At 45.2% G+C, this 17,756-nt stretch overlaps 1 protein-coding gene across 1 annotated transcript in view; it reads right to left on the minus strand.

Annotated features, from left to right (window-relative positions):
* Window positions 1-17,756, minus strand: part of LOC106604040 (cell adhesion molecule 2) — a 654,407-nt gene that overhangs the window by 180,888 nt on the left and 455,763 nt on the right. The window contains exon 3 of the mRNA XM_082974832.1: window positions 9,130-9,282. Within this exon, the coding sequence (XP_082830958.1) occupies window positions 9,130-9,282 (153 nt within the window). The remainder of the gene's footprint in view (window positions 1-9,129; window positions 9,283-17,756) is intronic.

A 17,756-nucleotide genomic window follows, 5' to 3' on the forward strand; every position in this document is an offset into this window, starting at 1 on the left:
AGGGGGAGGCTTGCAAGCCGAAGAACACCATCCCAACCGTGAAGCACGTGTCCCGTGTGGCTCAGTTGGTAGAGCATGGTGTTTGCAACGCCAGGGTTGTGGGTTCGATTCCCACGGGGGACCAGTACGGAGAAGAAAGACAAAAAAAATGTATGAAATGTATGCATTCACTGCTGTAAATCACTCTGGATAACAGTGTCTGCTAAATGACAAAAATGTAAATGTGGGTGGCAGCATCATGTTGTGGGGGTGCTTTGCTGCAGGAGGGACTGGTGCACTTCACAGAATAGATGGCATCATGAAGCAGGAAAATGATGTGGATATATTGAAGCAACATCTCAGGACATCAGTCAGGAAGTTAAAGCTTGGTTGCAAATGGGTCTTCCAAATGGACAATGACCCCAAGAATAGTTCCAAAGTTGTGGCAAAATGGCTTAAAGACAACAAAGTCAAGATATTGGAGTGGCCATAACAAAGCCCTGACCTTAATCCTATAGAAAATGTGTGGGAAGAACTGAAAAAGCGTGTGCGAGCAAGGAGGCCTACAAACCTGACTCAGTTACACCAGCTCTGTCAGGAGGAATGGGCCAAAATTTGTGGAAGGCTACCTGAAACGTTTGACACAAGTTAAACAATTTAAAGGCAATGCTACCAAATACTAATTGAGTGTATGTAAACTTCTGACCCACTGGGAATGTGATGAAAGAAATAAAAGCTGAAATAAATCATTCTCTCTACTATTATTCTGACGTTTCACATTCTTAAAATAAAGTGGTGATCCTAACTGACCTAAGACAGGGAATTTTTACTAGGATTAAATGTCAGGAATTGTGAAAAACTGAGTGTAAATGTATTTGGCTAAGGTGTATGTAAACTTCTGACTTGTTTTTGAAAGTAAAGCAACATTTCTGTCCAATAAAATAACTTCACATTGATCAGAAATACAGCGTAGGGGAGGCTGTTAATGTTGTAAATGACTACTGGAATATCTACATAGGTGTACAAAGGCCCGTTATCAGCAACCATCACTCCTGTGTTCCAGTGACACGTTGTGTTAGCTAATCCAAGTTTATCATTTTAAAAGGCTAATTGATCATTAGAAAACCCTTTTGCAATTATGTTAGCACAGCTGAAAACTGTTGTACTGATTAAAGAAGCAATAAAACTGGCCTTCTTTAGACTAGTTGAGTATCTGGAGCATCAGCATTTGTGGGTTCGATTACAGTCTCAAAATGGCCAGAAACAAAGACCTTTCCTCTGAAACTCGTCAGTCTATTCTTGTTCTGAGAAATAAAGGCTATTCCATGTGAGAAATTGCCAAGAAACTGAAGATCTCATACAACGCTGTGTACTACTCCCTTCACAGAACAGCGCAAACTGGCTCTAACCAGAATAGAAAGAGGAGTGAGAGGCCCCGGTGCACAACTGAGCAAGAGGACAAGTACATTAGCGTGTCTAGTTTGAGAAACAGACAACTCACAGGTCCTCAACTGGCAGATTCATTAAATAGTACCCGCAAAACGTCAACAGTGAAGAGGATGCTGGCCTTCTAGGCAGTGTTGCAAAGAAAAGCCATATCTCAGACTGGCCAATAAAAATAAAAGATTAAGATGGGGAAAACAACACAGACACTGGACAGAGGAACTCTGCCTAGAAGGCCAGCATCCCGGAGTCGCCTCTTCACTGTTGACGTTGAGACTGGACAGAGGAACTCTGCCTGGAAGGCCAGCATCCCGGAGTCGCCTCTTCACTGTTGACGTTGAGACTGGACAGAGGAACTCTGCCTGGAAGGCCAGCATCCCGGAGTCGCCTCTTCACTGTTGACGTTGAGACTGGACAGAGGAACTCTGCCTAGAAGGCCAGCATCCCGGAGTCGCCTCTTCACTGTTGACGTTGAGGCTGGTGTTTTTGCGGGGTACTATTTCATGAAGCTGCTAGTTGAGGACTTGTGAGGCGTCTGTTTATGTGTTCAGGACAGATGGGGTTCTGAACGATGTTCTGAATGATACTGGATTACATTCCCAGACAACAGCAGAAAGATGCACTGACCCCCCCCCCCCCATCCTAAGATGTAATCCGACTGTTTGTGCAGTAATTCAATCACTTGCTGTCTCTCTCTCTGTTTGTTACATGATATATGGTTCAGTACAGTGGTGTAAAGTACTTATTAAGTAAAAATACTTTGAAGTACTACTTGAGTCGTTTTTTTTGTGGTATCTGTACTTTACTTTACTATTTATATTTTTGCTAACTTTTACTTTTACTTCACTAATTTCCTAAAAGAAAATACTTAACTTTTTTTTTTGTCCATACATTTTCCCTGACACCCAAAAATACTACATCCCTACTCTCTCTGAACTTGGGGACTATTTCATTTGTAAATGATGTCTGAGTGTTGGAGTGTGCCCCTGGCTGTTCGTCAATAAAAATAAAACATTTTTATTGTGCAGTCGGGTTAATATACAGAATTTGAAATGGATTATACTTTTACTTTTGATACTTAAGTACATTTTAAACCAAATACTTTTAGAGTTTTACTCAAGAAATATTTTACCGGGTGACTTTTTTTTATGACAAATTGAGTACTTTTCCACCACTGGTTCAGTACTGTAACTTAATTCTGTCCTTTTTTGAGTGTGTTTGATTGGATTACACCCATCCTCCACCCCACTCCACATCGCAAAACTCTATTACTTGATGATAATAGCACTCAATGTTGCCCTTAGTGGCCGGTTTTGAACGCATTTCCTGACGTCCAATTTAAAAGTCAATCTTGAGTGATCTGGCTTGAATTCAGACTGTTTATGCATTAATTAAATCTCTCTCTGGCTCTCTCGGTTTGGTCCATTAAATATGGCTAAGTATTGTAACCTAATTATGTCTGTATCCTCTTTGAGAGGGTGTGTGTGTGTGTGTGTGTGTGTGTGTGTGTGTGTGTGTGTGTGTGTGTGTGTGTGTGTGTGTGTGTGTGTGTGTGTGTGTGTGTGTGTGTGTGTGTGTGTGTCCTCATTGAGCAGTCTTTAATGCTGTTAACATTGTTGTTGACACACACAGTGTTCTAATGGCCTAAACGAGCTTCAGCCTTCACAGTGTTCTAATGGCCTAAACGAGCTTCAGCCTTCACAGTGTTCTAATGGCCTAAACGAGCTTCAGCCTTCACAGTGTTCTAATGGCCTAAACGAGCTTCAGCCTTCACAGTGTTCTAATGGCCTAAACGAGCTTCAGCCTTCACAGTGTTCTAATGGCCTAAACGAGCTTCAGCCTTCACAGTGTTCTAATGGCCTAAACGAGCTTCAGCCTTCACAGTGTTCTAATGGCCTAAACGAGCTTCAGCCTTCACAGTGTTCTAATGGCCTAAACGAGCTTCAGCCTTCACAGTGTTCTAATGGCCTAAACGAGCTTCAGCCTTCACAGTGTTCTAATGGCCTAAACGAGCTTCAGCCTTCACAGTGTTCTAATGGCCTAAACGAGCTTCAGCCTTCACAGTGTTCTAATGGCCTAAACGAGCTTCAGCCTTCACAGTGTTCTAATGGACTAAACGAGCTTCAGCCTTCACAGTGTTCTAATGGCCTAAACGAGCTTCAGCCTTCACAGTGTTCTAATGGCCTAAACGAGCTTCAGCCTTCACAGTGTTCTAATGGCCTAAACGATTCCCTGATCCACCTCTACGCAGACGACACCATTCTGTATACCTCTGGCCCTTCCTCGGACACTGTGCTAACAAACCTCCAGACGAGCTTCAATGCCATACAACACTCCTTCCGTGGCCTCCAACTGCTCTTAAACGCTAGTAAAACCAAATGCATGCTTTTCAAAACCGTTCGCTGCCCGCACCTTCCCGCCCGGCTAGCATCACCACCCTGGACGGTTCCGACCTAGAATATGTCGACAACTATAAATACCTAGGTGTCTGGTTATAAACACGAGGGTGAGCACCGAGTCCATGATAACTCGGTACTGGTACCTCGTGTATATAGCCGAGTCCATGATATCTTGGCAATAAACACGAGGGCGAGCACCGAGTCCATGATAACTTGGCTATATAGACAGAGTACCAGTACCGAGACCATGATAACTCGGCTATATACACAGGGTACCAGTACTGAGTAATGATAACTTGGCTATATACACAGAGTACCAGTACTGAGTCCATGATAACTTGGCTATATACACAGAGTACCAGTACTGAGTCCATGATAACTTGGCTATATACACAGAGTACCAGTACTGAGTCCATGATAACTTGGCTATATACACAGAGTACCAGTACTGAGTCCATGATAACATGGCTATATAGACAGAGTACCAGTACCGAGACCATGATAACTCGGCTATATACACAGAGTACCAGTACAGAGTCAATGATAACATGGCTATATACACAGAGTACCAGTACAGAGTCAATGATAACATGGCTATATACACAGAGTACCAGTACTGAGTCCATGATAACTTGGCTATATACACAGAGTACCAGTACTGAGTCCATGATAACTTGGCTATAAACACAGAGTACCAGTACTGAGTCAATGATAACTTGGCTATAAACACAGAGTACCAGTACTGAGTCAATGATAACTTGGCTATAAACATGAGGTCCCAGTAATGAGTCCATGATAACTTGGTTTTATACACAAGGTACCAGTACTGAGTCCATGATAACTTGGCTATAGGGGTCAGAGAGATGTTGAAAATGTCAGTGAAGACACTTGTCAGCTGGTCAGCGCACGCTCTGACTACATGTCCTGGTAATCCATCTGGCCTTGCGATCTTGTGAATGTTAACCTGTTAGGGCTAAGGGGCAGTATTTACACGGCCGGATAAAAAACGTACCCGATTTAATCTGGTTATTACTACTGCCCAGAAACTAGAATATGCATATAATTATTGGCTTTGGATAGAAAACACCCTAAAGTTTCTAAAACTGTTTGAATGGTGTCTGTGAGTATAACAGAACTCATATGGCAGGCAAAAACCTGAGAAGATTCCTTACAGGAAGTGGCCTGTCTGACAAGTTCTTGTTCTTCTTGACTCTCTTTATTGAAAACTGAGGATCTTTGCTGTAACGTGACACTTCCTACGGCTCCCATAGGCTCTCAGAACCCAGGAAAAAGCTGAATGATGTAATTCCAGCCCCTGGCTGAAAAACATTAGTGCCTTTGGTAAGTGGTCTATCAGAGGACAATCTGACTGAGGCACGTGCACAAGGTGACACCATGTTTTTATTTTCTCTCTCTTTGAACGTAAACACGCTTTCCCGGTCGGAATATTATCGCTTTTTTTACGAGAAAAATTGCATAAAAATTTAGCGATTGACATGCTTCCAAGTACGGTAATGGAATATTTAGAATTTTTTTGTCATGAAACGCGTCGTGCGCATCACCCTTCTTTACACTTCGGATAGTGTCTTGAACGCACGATCAAAACAGAGGATATTTGAACATAACTATGGATTATTTTGAACCAAACCAACATTTGTTATTGAAGTAGAAGTCCTGGGAGTGCATTCTGACGAAGAACAGCAAAGGTAATAACATTTTTCTTATAGTAAATCTGACTTTGGTGAGGGCTAAACTTGGTGGGTGTCTAAATAGCTAGCCCTGTGATGCCGGGCTATCTACTGAGAATATTGCAAAATGTGCTTTCACCGAAAAGCTATTTTAAAATCGGACATAGCGAGTGCATAGAGGAGTTCTGTATCTATAATTCTTAAAATAATTGTTACTTTTTTTGTGAACGTTTATCGTGAGTAATTTAGTAAATTCACCGGAAGTTTGCAGGTGTATGCTAGTTCTGAACGTCACATGCTAATGTAAAAAGCTGGTTTTTGATATAAATATGAACTTGATTGAACAAAACATGCATGTATTGTATAACATAATGTCCTAAGATTGTCATCTGATGAAGATCATCAAAGGTTAGTGCTGCATTTAGCTGTGGTTTGGGTTTATGTGACATTATATGCTAGCTTGAAAAATGGGTGTCTGATTATTTCTGGCTGGGTACTCTGCTGACATAATCTAATGTTTTGCTTTCGTTGTAAAGCCTTTTTGAAATCGGACAGTGTGGTTAGATTAATGAGAGTCTTGTCTTTAAAATGGTGTAAAATAGTCATATGTTTGAGAAATTGAAGTAATAGCATTTCTAAGGTATTTGAATAACGCGCCACGGGATTCCACTGGCTGTTACGTAGGTGGGACGAAATCGTCCCACTGGCCCTAGAGAAGTTAACCTGTTTACAGGTCTCCGTCATATCGGCTACGGAGAGCGTGATCACACAGTCGTCCGAAACAGCTGGTGCTCTCATGCATGGTTCAGTGTTGCTTGCCTTGAAACGAGCATAGAAGATATTTAACTCGTCTGGTAGGCTCGCGTCATTGGGCAGCTCGCGGCTGGGTTTCCTTGTGTAGTCCGTGATAGTTTGCACGCCCTGCCACATCCGACGAATGTCAGAGCCGGAGTAGTATGATTCGATCTTAGATGCTTTGCATGTTTGATGGTTCGTCAGAGGACGCAGCAGAATTTCTTAGAAGCTTTCGTTTTAGTGTCCCGCTCCTTGAAAGCAGTAGTTTCTAGCCTTTAGCTAGGTGCGGATGTTGCATGTAACCCATGGCTTCTGGTTGGGATATGTACGTACGGTCAATGTGGGGACGACATCGTCGATGCACTTATTAATGAAACTGGTGTGATGTACTCGTCAATGCCATCGGATGAATCCTGGAACATATTCCAGTCTGTGCTGAAACAGTCATGTAGTTTAGCATCTGCTTCATCTGACCACTTCTGTATTGAGCAAGTGGTACATCCTGTTTGAGTTTTTCCTTGCAAGCAGGATGAGTTATGGTCAGATTTCTAAAAGGGATCTAGAGTTGTTTTGCCTCTAGTTACAAAAAGACGGATTTCAGTTTGCCTGCATTGGCAAGAAATGTGTGGAGTGGTTGAAAAATGACTTTTAAACCTCTTTGGGGTAGGTGGGACGCTAGCGTCACACCTGCCCAACATCCGGTGAAATTGCAGAGCGCGAAATTCAAAATACAAAATTCATAATATTAAACATTCATGAAAGTACAAGTGTTATACATCAGTAAAAAGCTTAACTTCTTGTTAATCCAGCCGCTATGTCAGATTTCAAAACGACTTTACGGCGAAAGCACACCATGTGATTATCTGAGGACAGCGCCCAGCATACAAAAGCATTACAAACATTTTCATACCAGGCAGTGGTGTCACGAAAGTCAGAAATAGCTATAAAATAAAATCACTTACCTTTGAAGATCTTCCTCTGGTGGCAATGCCAAGGGTCCCCAGCTACACAATGAATGTTCATTTTCTTTTATAAAATCCATTTTTCTAGCCTAACACGAAACATTTGTAAATCGCTTGTGTCGTGAATTCCGTCTCATTCAACTTTCAACAAAACATTCAATGTAATAATAACTTTTTTTTATTATACTAAACCAACGTTTATCCAGTCATGGTTGGTTTCATTACAATCCTCTGCTTGTTAGTAACACAACCACACTTGGTTCTTTTTGCGGGACGTATTGACCGAAACAAACCGATATGAAGACACCAATCGATGACCTCATTTTGCACCAATGAATTGACCGGTGTGTTGTTGATTGACTGTCTTTTGGTCCAATGACCACTGATCCTCTTGAAATCTAGCTTGGAACATAGCCAATGAGCTGAGGTAAACGGCAATATGTAATGGTTATATGTTGGAAGACCAGCCTTTGTCGTAAACTCGGGCGTAAAGAGGTTCATTCGCCATTGAAAATCTTACTTGAAGAAGTGTTACGCATAGCAATATATGATCAAGAGCATTTTCAGCAATTTTATATATTTAAATTATGGTGACTAAATCAGGAAAAGCAAAAACATAGTCTAGGTATACAGATTTACACCAAAATATAGAGCTAACATCACTTTGGTAGGGGGCACCTCCGGATGAAAAGTGTGCCCAAAGTAAACTGCCTGCTACTCAGGCCCAGAAGCTAGGATATGCATATAATTGATATATTTGGATAGAAAACACTCAGTTTCCAAATCTGTTAAAATAATGTCTGTGAGTATAACAGAACTGATATGGCAGGCGGAAACCTGAAAAGAATCCATCCAGGAAGTGCGATTATTTTATGTTTGTAGTTTTCTATTGAATGCCATTACAGTATCCATTGACTTAGGACTCAAATTGCACTTCCTATGGCTTCCACTAGATGGCAACAGTCTTTAGAAATTGTTTCAGGCTTGTATTCTGACAAATGAGGGAGTAAGACCACTTTGAGTGAGTGGACCCTGGGAAGTCGCCAGACCTGTTTTCCTGCGCACGACCGGGAGCGCACCTTTCTTGTTTTTCTTTTATATTGACGACGCTATTGTCCGGTTGAAATATTATCAATTATTTAGGCTAAAAACAACCTGAGGTTGAATATAAACATCGTTTGACATGTTTCTACGAACTTTACGGACACTATTTGGATTTTTCGTCTGCCTGTTGTGAGCTATTGGATTACTGCAAAAAACGCGCCAACAAAACAAATATTTTTGGATATAAAGAGGGACTTTATCGAACAAAACAAACATTTATCATCAAAGGTAAGGAATTTTTTATTTCGCTAATTCTGACTTTTGTGTCGCACCTGCCTGGTTGAAATATGATTTTCATGTGTTTGTATGGTGGGGCGCTGTCCTCAGATAATTGCATCGTGTGCTTTCACCGTAAAGCCTTTTTGAAATCTGACACAGCGGCTGGATTAACAAGAAGTTAAGCTTTATTTTGATGTATAACACATATATTTTCAAGAATGTTAAATATTTGAATTGAGTATTTTTGAATTTCGCGCTCTGCAATTTCACTGGATGTTGGCCAGGTAGGACGCTACCGTCCCAAGTACTCATAAGAAGTTAAAGTCCCCGGCCGCTAGGAGCGCCACCTCTGGATGAGCATTTTCTTGCTTGCTTATGACCCTATGCAGCTGGTTGAGTGAGGTCTTAATGCCAGCATCGGTTTGTGGTGGCAAAACAGACAGCTATGAAAAATATAGATGAAAACTCTATGGAAACACTGTGTGTGTGTGTGTGTGTGCTCCTGTGAGTATTGTATTCCTGTGTGTACTATGTTCTCACCCAGTACAGTAAGGTAGGCCTTGGCGGTCTTGACAGGCATGGTGAACAGAGAACAGGTGTACATCCCTTCGTCAGCCAGTGTGATCTCGTTGATACTGATGGTCAGCTCGGACCACGACGCCCTCACCAGCTCTATGCGGTTATCTCTCAGAGCTAAAGATAGAAAGACAGAGAGGGAGAGACACAGAGAGAGAGAGACAAAGAGAGGAGAAAACAGAGAATTGAATAATGAATATTATCGCTAACAATAACAATGTCCAAATCTTATTTCATCACACACAATATTTCAACAAAAAAAACTGAAAGAAATGTACTTGTTACAATTCTCCCTGGGTGGTGCAATTGAGGAGAGAGTAGAGGGCTAGAGAGGAGAGGGCTAGAGAGGAGAGGGCTAGAGAGGAGAGAGGACAGAGAGGAGAGAGGAGAGGGCTAGAGAGGAGAGATGAGAGAGGACAGGGCTAGAGGGGAGAGGGCTAGAGAGGAGAGAGGCTAGAGAGGAGAGAGGAGAGGGCTAGAGAGGAGAGATGAGAGAGGACAGGGCTAGAGAGGAGAGAGGCTAGAGAGGAGAGTGCTAGAGAGGGGGGTGCTAGAGAGGAGAGAGGACAGGGCTAGAGAGGAGAGGGCTAGAGAGTAGAGGGCTAGAGAGGAGAGGGCTAGAGAGGACAGGGCTAGAGAGGAGAGGGCTAGAGAGGACAGGGCTAGAGAGGAGAGGGCTAGAGAGGAGAGGGCTAGAGAGGAGAGGGCTAGAGAGGAGAGAATAGAACTAGAGAGTAGAGGGCTAGAGAGGACAGGGCTAGAGAGGAGAGGGCTAGAGAGGAGAGGGCTAGAGAGGAGAGAATAGAACTAGAGAGTAGAGGGCTAGAGAGGAGAGGGCTAGAGAGGAGAGAATAGAACTAGAGAGTAGAGGGCTAGAGAGGAGAGGGCTAGAGAGGAGAGAGGCTAGAGAGGAGAGAGGAGAGGGCTAGAGAGGAGAGATGAGAGAGGACAGGGCTAGAGAGGAGAGAGGCTAGAGAGGAGAGTGCTAGAGAGGGGGGTGCTAGAGAGGAGAGAGGACAGGGCTAGAGAGGAGAGGGCTAGAGAGGAGAGAGGAGAGGGCTAGAGAGGAGAGAGGACAGGGCTAGAGAGGAGAGGGCTAGAGAGGAGAGAGGCTAGAGAGGAGAGAGGAGAGGGCTAGAGAGGAGAGAGGCTAGAGAGGAGAGAGGAGAGGGCTAGAGAGGAGAGATGAGAGAGGACAGGGCTAGAGAGGAGAGAGGACAGGGCTAGAGAGGAGAGGGCTAGAGAGGAGAGAGGAGAGGGCTAGAGAGGAGAGATGAGAGAGGACAGGGCTAGAGAGGAGAGAGGCTAGAGAGGAGAGTGCTAGAGAGGGGGGGGCTAGAGAGGAGAGAGGACAGGGCTAGAGAGGAGAGGGCTAGAGAGGAGAGAGGCTAGAGAGGAGAGAGGAGAGGGCTAGAGAGGAGAGATGAGAGAGGACAGGGCTAGAGAGGAGAGGGCTAGAGAGGAGAGAGGCTAGAGAGGAGAGAGGACAGGGCTAGAGAGGAGAGAGGCTAGAGAGGAGAGAGGAGAGGGCTAGAGAGGAGAGATGAGAGAGGACAGGGCTAGAGAGGAGAGAGGCTAGAGAGGAGAGTGCTAGAGAGGGGGGTGCTAGAGAGGAGAGAGGACAGGGCTAGAGAGGAGAGGGCTAGAGAGGAGAGAGGCTAGAGAGGAGAGGGCTAGAGAGGAGAGGGCTAGAGAGGAGAGGGCTAGAGAGGAGAGGGCTAGAGAGGAGAGGGCTAGAGAGGAGAGGGGCTAGAGAGGAGAGGGCTAGAGAGGAGAGAATAGAACTAGAGAGTAGAGGGCTAGAGAGGACAGGGCTAGAGAGGACAGGGCTAGAGAGAAGAGAGGCTAGAGAGTAGAGGGCTAGAGAGGAGAGAGGCTAGAGAGGAGAGGGCTAGAGAGGAGAGGGCTAGTGAGGAGAGGACTAGAGAGGAGAGAGGCTAGAGAGGAGAGATGCTAGAGAGTAGAGGGCTAGAGAGGACAGGGCTAGAGAGGAGAGGGCTAGTGAGGAGAGGACTAGAGAGGAGAGGGCTAGAGAGTAGAGGGTTAGAGAGGATAAGGACATAGAGGAGAGGACTAGAGAGGAGAGGGCTAGAGAGTAGAGGGCTAGAGAGGATAAGGACATAGAGGAGAGGGCTAGAGAGGAGAGGGCTAGAGAGTAGAGGGCTAGAGAGGATAAGGACATAGAGGAGAGGGCTAGAGAGGAGAGGGCTAGAGAGGACAGGGCTAGAGAGGATAGAGAGGGCTAGAGAGGACAGGGCTAGAGAGGAGAGAGGAGAGGGCTAGAGAGTAGAGGGCTAGAGAGGAGAGGGCTAGAGAGGATAGAGAGGGCTAGAGAGGACAGGGCTAGAGAGGATAGAGAGGGCTAGAGAGGAGAGGAGTGAGCTAGACAGGAGAGGGCTAGAGAGACTTTTGAGAACTAAACATACTGAATAATTTTGAGAGTGAGGATAATTCCAGGGCTTGTTTCCAGAATTGAAACTCTGATTTTTCACTTAAAATGTATGCCAAACAAAAAAACATTGATTTAAAAGTTTAATAACAAACCATACTACTCTTTGCACAAGGATCACTTGGAACAATTTACACTAAACATTTAACAAAAACACATTTACTGGAAAAGCTAAGCAGATGCAAAGTTTGTAAACAAAATGTTGGTAAAATCTCCCTTGGTTTTTTTATCTGTCCATGTTTTCCGACAACTGTTAAATATGTACTTTGGATTAAGATTCAAAGATGTCGGCAGAAAGAATGTCAGTTTTGACAAGACACCTTGACTAAGAAAACAATGATTGGTTATTGAACTACAGTAAGTGGATTTACACCAGGTTCCGGAATTGCGGTAAAGGAATTTAATCATGTACACTGCATTCGGAAAGTATTCAGACACCTTCCGCTTATTCCACATTTTGTTACGTTACAGCCTTATTCTAAAATAATAAATAATAATAATTACTCTTAAATGGATGAAAAGACTCCAACCTGAAAATGTTGCATTAATCCTGAGTGTGCTGAGACTACTTTAGATATGAACATGCGACAATTCAGAAAAATGTCTTTATACAGTATGTTGTTACCAGGCCAGTGTCCAGTGTAAATGTCTTTATACAGTATGTCATTACCAGGCCAGTGTCCAGTGTAAATGTCTTTATACAATATGTTATTACGAGCCCAGTGTCTGGTGTAAATGTCTTTATACAGTATGTTACTACCAGGCCAGTGTCCAGTGTAAATGTCTTTATACAGTATGTTATTACGAGCCCAGTGTCCGGTGTAAATGTCTTCGTACAGTATGTTACTACCAGGCCAGTGTCCGGTGCAGCAAACGCTTGAATATCTGTTAGACATCTTGATTGGAAAGGCAGTCTGACATTATAGACATTTGAAAAAAGGTGATCTCCCTACAGAAAACGGTGAACCATGGAGAAATCGATAGTAGAATACAAGGTATGTGAAAATCAATCAGAACCTTTCAAGACGTGAACATATCAGATGCATTATTGATCAGCTCAGAAGAGAGTGCATGGGTAATGCTTTAAATGGCAATGTTTGAGTTCAAAAGACGTACATGTAAAATGCATAGACTGGTAAGGCATACGGCCTTTTGTATTCCTTGTCTTTGGGTCTTTCCAGGGAGGTTTTTATGCCAAGCAGGCCCCATCTCTCCTATTGCTCTGCAGCAGAGATGAGAGTCAACTTAAAGGTAGAATAAGTAGACTGGATATTCCTTTTCTATTTTTTGTTTTCCTTGGCACTGCCAAGAAGGTTTTCTCACTGACATGAGTCTAGTCCAAGTGAAGGTCTCTCCTTCACGATTGGTCAAAATCCCTTTTAATTGCTCCTCATCAATCTACACACAATACGCCATAATAACAAAAAATATAAATAAAAAACGACCTTATTTACATAAGAATTCAGACCCTTTGCTATGAGTCCACTTGTGGTAAATTCAATTGATTGGTCATGATTTGGAAAGGCACACACCTGTCTATATAAGGTCTTACAGTGCATGTCAGAGCAAAAACCAAGCCTTGAGATTAAAGGAATTGTCCGTAGAGCCCCGAGACAGGATTATGTCGAGGCACAGATCTGGGGAAGGGTACCAAAACATTTCTGCAGCATTAGAGGTCCCCATGAGCACAGTCGCTTCTTGGAATATTAAACTATTGTTTATTCGGCCAGTAACCTTAATTTTGCTAGATCGAATCCCCGAGCTGACAAGGTAAAAATATGTTGTTCTGCCCCCTGAACAAGACAGTTAACCCCCTGTTCCTAGGCTGTCATTGAAAATAATCATTTGTTCTTAAATGTCTTGCCTAGTTAAATAAAAGTTTATTTGTATTTTTTATGTTATCAACATACACACAGAACACATGATGTTATCATTGTCATGGGAGGCAAACACATGACAGACACACAGCGGCTAACCTTCCTTCTATCTAGTGTAATTTACTACGAGGAAGGAAGGATGACAAATACTACAGGAAGGAAGGATGACAAATACGACAGGAAGGAAGGTAGGATGACAAATACGACAGGAAGGAAGGATGACAAATACTACAGGAAGGAAGGATGACAAATACTACATTTACATTTACATTTAAGTCATTTAGCAGACGCTCTTATCCAGAGCGACTTACAAATTGGTGCATTCACCTATAATATCCAGTGGAACAACCACTTTACAATAGTGCATCTAAATCATTTAAGGGGGGGGGTTAGAAGGATTACTTTATCCTATCCCAGGTATTCCTTGAAGAGGTGGGGTTTCAGGTGTCTCCGGAAGGTGGTGATTGACTCCGCTGTCCTGGCGTCGTGAGGGAGCTTGTTCCACCATAGGGGTGCCAGAGCAGCGAACAGTTTTGCTTCCTCAGAGGTAGGGGGGCCAGCAGGCCAGAGGTGGATGAGCGCAGTGCCCTCGTTTGGGTGTAGGGCCTGATCAGAGCCTGAAGGTACGGAGGTGCCGTTCCCCTCACGGCTCCGTAGGCAAGCACCATGGTCTTGTAGCGGATGCGAGCTTCAACTGGAAGCCAGTGGAGAGAGCGGAGGAGCGGGGTGACGTGAGAGAACTTGGGAAGGTTGAACACCAGACGGGCTGCGGCGTTCTGGATCAGTTGTAGGGGTTTAATGGCACAGGCAGGGAGCCCAGCCAACAGCGAGTTGCAGTAATCCAGACGGGAGATGACAAGTGCCTGGATTAGGACCTGCACCGCTTCCTGTGTGAGGCAGGGTCGTACTCTGCGAATGTTGTAGAGCATGAACCTACAGGATCGGGTCACCGCCTTTATGTTAGTGGAGAACGACAGGGTGTTGTCCAGGGTCACGCCAAGGTTCTTAGCACTCTGGGAGGAGGACACAATGGAGTTGTCAACCGTGATGGCGAGATCATGGAACAGGCAGTCCTTCCCCGGGAGGAAAAGCAGCTCCGTCTTGCCGAGGTTCAGCTTGAGGTGGTGATCCGTCATCCACACTGATATGTCTGCCAGACATGCAGACATGCGATTCGCCACCTGGTTATCAGAAGGTGGAAAGGAGAAGATTAATTGTGTGTCGTCTGCATAGCAATGATAGGAGAGACCATGTGAGGATATGACAGAGCCAAGTGACTTGGTGTATAGCGAGAATAGCAGAGAGCCTAGAACAGAGCCCTGGGGGACACCAGTGGTGAGAGCACGTGGTGCGGAGACAGATTCTCGCCACGCCACCTGGTAGGAGCGACCTGTCAGGTAGGACGCAATCCAAGCGTGGGCCGCGCCGGAGATGCCCAACTCGGATGCCCAACAACTTAAGCTACGTTAGGTTTACGTTAGCCTACCAGGCCGTATCTAACCGTTAGCTGGCTAACTTTGCTAGCTAACTTAAGCTACGTTAGGTTTACGTTAGCCTACCAGGCCGTATCTAACCGTTAGCTAGCTAACTTTGCTAGCTAACTTAAGCTACGTTAGGTTTACGTTAGCCTAGCGGGCCGTATCTAACCGTTAGCTAGCTAGGAAACTAGCTACCGGCAGAGGCTAACGTGACTGGCCTATGTGTTCTATTTACAGAGTCTGATACCATCAACATCTGCAAAGACATTAACTTCAAGCTCAGCACCAGGGAACTAGTTAAGTCACCTTTGCTAAATCTTTCCATGACTCTATAATGAGTGAATACTGGAGCAATAACACAGTCCGTGTTTTGTTGTCAAGAAGGCTACAATTTCTACTGTAGTTATTATGGATGCTTAGTTGATTATTGCTCCTGAAAAGTTTGAAGTCTAAATTGGAAAAGAGGAGGTATTAGTAAGGAAGGGATGGGATGGTGTTGTTACGTCCTGACCAGTAAAAGGGTTATTTGTTATTGTAGTTTGGTCAGGACGTGGCAGGGGGGTATTTGTTTTATGTGTTTCGGGTTTTTTTGGTTAATGTTCTATGTTAGTATATTTCTATGTTCGTTCTAGTTTTTCTATTTCTATGTTTAGTTTATTGGGTTGACCTTCAATTGGAGGCAGCTGTTCCTCGTTGCCTCTAATTGAAGGTCCTATTTAGTAGGGGTGTTTGTTCATTGGGATTTGTGGGTAGTTGTTCCGTGTGTAGCTGTGTGCCTCACAGGACTGATTTTTGTCGTTGTTTTTTGATTAAGTGTTTGTTTTGGTTTTCTTCGTAATAAAGAAGATGAGTATTCACATTCCCGCTGTGTTTTGGTCCCATCCTTACGACGAACGTGACAGGTGTGGGTGACTGGTGTCTGTTGGGGGGTGGGTATTGTGAGGAGGGGATGGTGTGGGTGCTGGTGCCTGTTGGGGGGTGGGTATTGTGAGGAGGGGATGGTGTGGGTGGGTGACTGGTGTCTGTTGGGGGGTGGGTATTGTGAGGAGGGGATGGTGTGGATGATGGTGTCTGTGGGGGGGTGGGTATTGTGAGGAGGGGATGGTGTGGGTGGGTGACTGGTGCCTGTTGGGGGGTGGGTATTGTGAGGAGGGGATGGTGTGGGTGGGTGACTGGTGTCTGTTGGGGGGTGGGTATTGTGAGGAGGGGATGGTGTGGGTGGGTGACTGGTGTCTGTGGGGGGGTGGGTATTGTGAGGAGGGGATGGTGTGGGTGATGGTGCCTGTTGGGGGGTGGGTATTGTGAGGAGGGGATGGTGTGGGTGGGTGACTGGTGTCTGTTGGGGGGTGGGTATTGTGAGGAGGGGATGGTGTGGGTGGGTGACTGGTGTCTGTGGGGGGGTGGGTATTGTGAGGAGGGGATGGTGTGGGTGATGGTGTCTGTGGGGGGGTGGGTATTGTGAGGAGGGGATGGTGTGGGTGGGTGACTGGTGTCTGTTGGGGGGTGGGTATTGTGAGGAGGGGATGGTGTGGGTGGGTGACTGGTGTCTGTTGGGGGGTGGGTATTGTGAGGAGGGGATGGTGTGGGTGATGGTGTCTGTGGGGGGGTGGGTATTGTGAGGAGGGGATGGTGTGGGTGGGTGACTGGTGTCTGTTGGGGGGTGGGTATTGTGAGGAGGGGATGGTGTGGGTGGGTGACTGGTGTCTGTTGGGGGGGTGGGTATTGTGAGGAGGGGATGGTGTGGGTGGGTGACTGGTGCCTGTTGGGGGGTGGGTATTGTGAGGAGGGGATGGTGTGGGTGGGTGACTGGTGTCTGTTGGGGGGTGGGTATTGTGAGGAGGGGATGGTGTGGGTGCTGGTGTCTGTTGGGGGGGTGGGTATTGTGAGGAGGGGATGGTGTGGGTGACTGGTGTCTGTTGGGGGGTGGGTATTGTGAGGAGGGGATGGTGTGGGTGGGTGACTGGTGTCTGTTGGGGGGTGGGTATTGTGAGGAGGGGATGGTGTGGGTGGGTGACTGGTGTCTGTTGGGGGGTGGGTATTGTGAGGAGGGGATGGTGTGGGTGACTGGTGCCCGTTGGGGGGTGGGTATTGTGAGGAGGGGATGGTGTGGGTGACTGGTGCCCGTTGGGGGGTGGGTATTGTGAGGAGGGGATGGTGTGGGTGACTGGTGCCCGTTGGGGGTGGGTATTGTCTGTGAAGGTCAGTATGGATTATCTATTGACATGAAAGCTGTGGGTAGATATAGTATCTTGGTTGAGTGTGTATTGATGGGGACAAAGCGGTAAAATGTCGGCTAATCACTGACTGCGGTGTCCAACAGACTAATCCTCCCGCTGATGATCTTGACACCAGCTTTAGTAGTACAGGTTCTGTCGACCCATTGGATGAAAGCTTTCAGTCGGGACCAATTCAACATCATCTCACTCGGAAAGAGCAAAAGACTGCACGGGGCTGGCGAGATCCACAATGTATATAGTCTATGATTTGATTTGACTACAGCACATTTCAGGTATAGAAAATACACAGCTAGCTAGCTAGCTAGCTAAACTTGGCTAGCTTGCCTTGTAGTGAATCGATCACCAAATTGTACTGAACAACACTGCCTCGTGTAAAAAGAGAGTTTATATTGCTAGCTAGTTGCCTACAGCAAAACAACTTACTCATTGGTCATTTACCCTCCTGAGTCGTGATCCAGCTGGTCTAGGCTGCTGCTAGTCTAAACTCTTGTTCAGTGTATTCCGGCTGAAATTAATAGGGCTGTTCGTTAAAGAACGTCAAAACATGTTT

This window comes from Salmo salar, chromosome 04, assembly GCF_965601325.2.
Source record: "Salmo salar chromosome 04, fSalSal1, whole genome shotgun sequence".
In the NCBI taxonomy this organism is placed as follows: domain Eukaryota; kingdom Metazoa; phylum Chordata; class Actinopteri; order Salmoniformes; family Salmonidae; genus Salmo; species Salmo salar.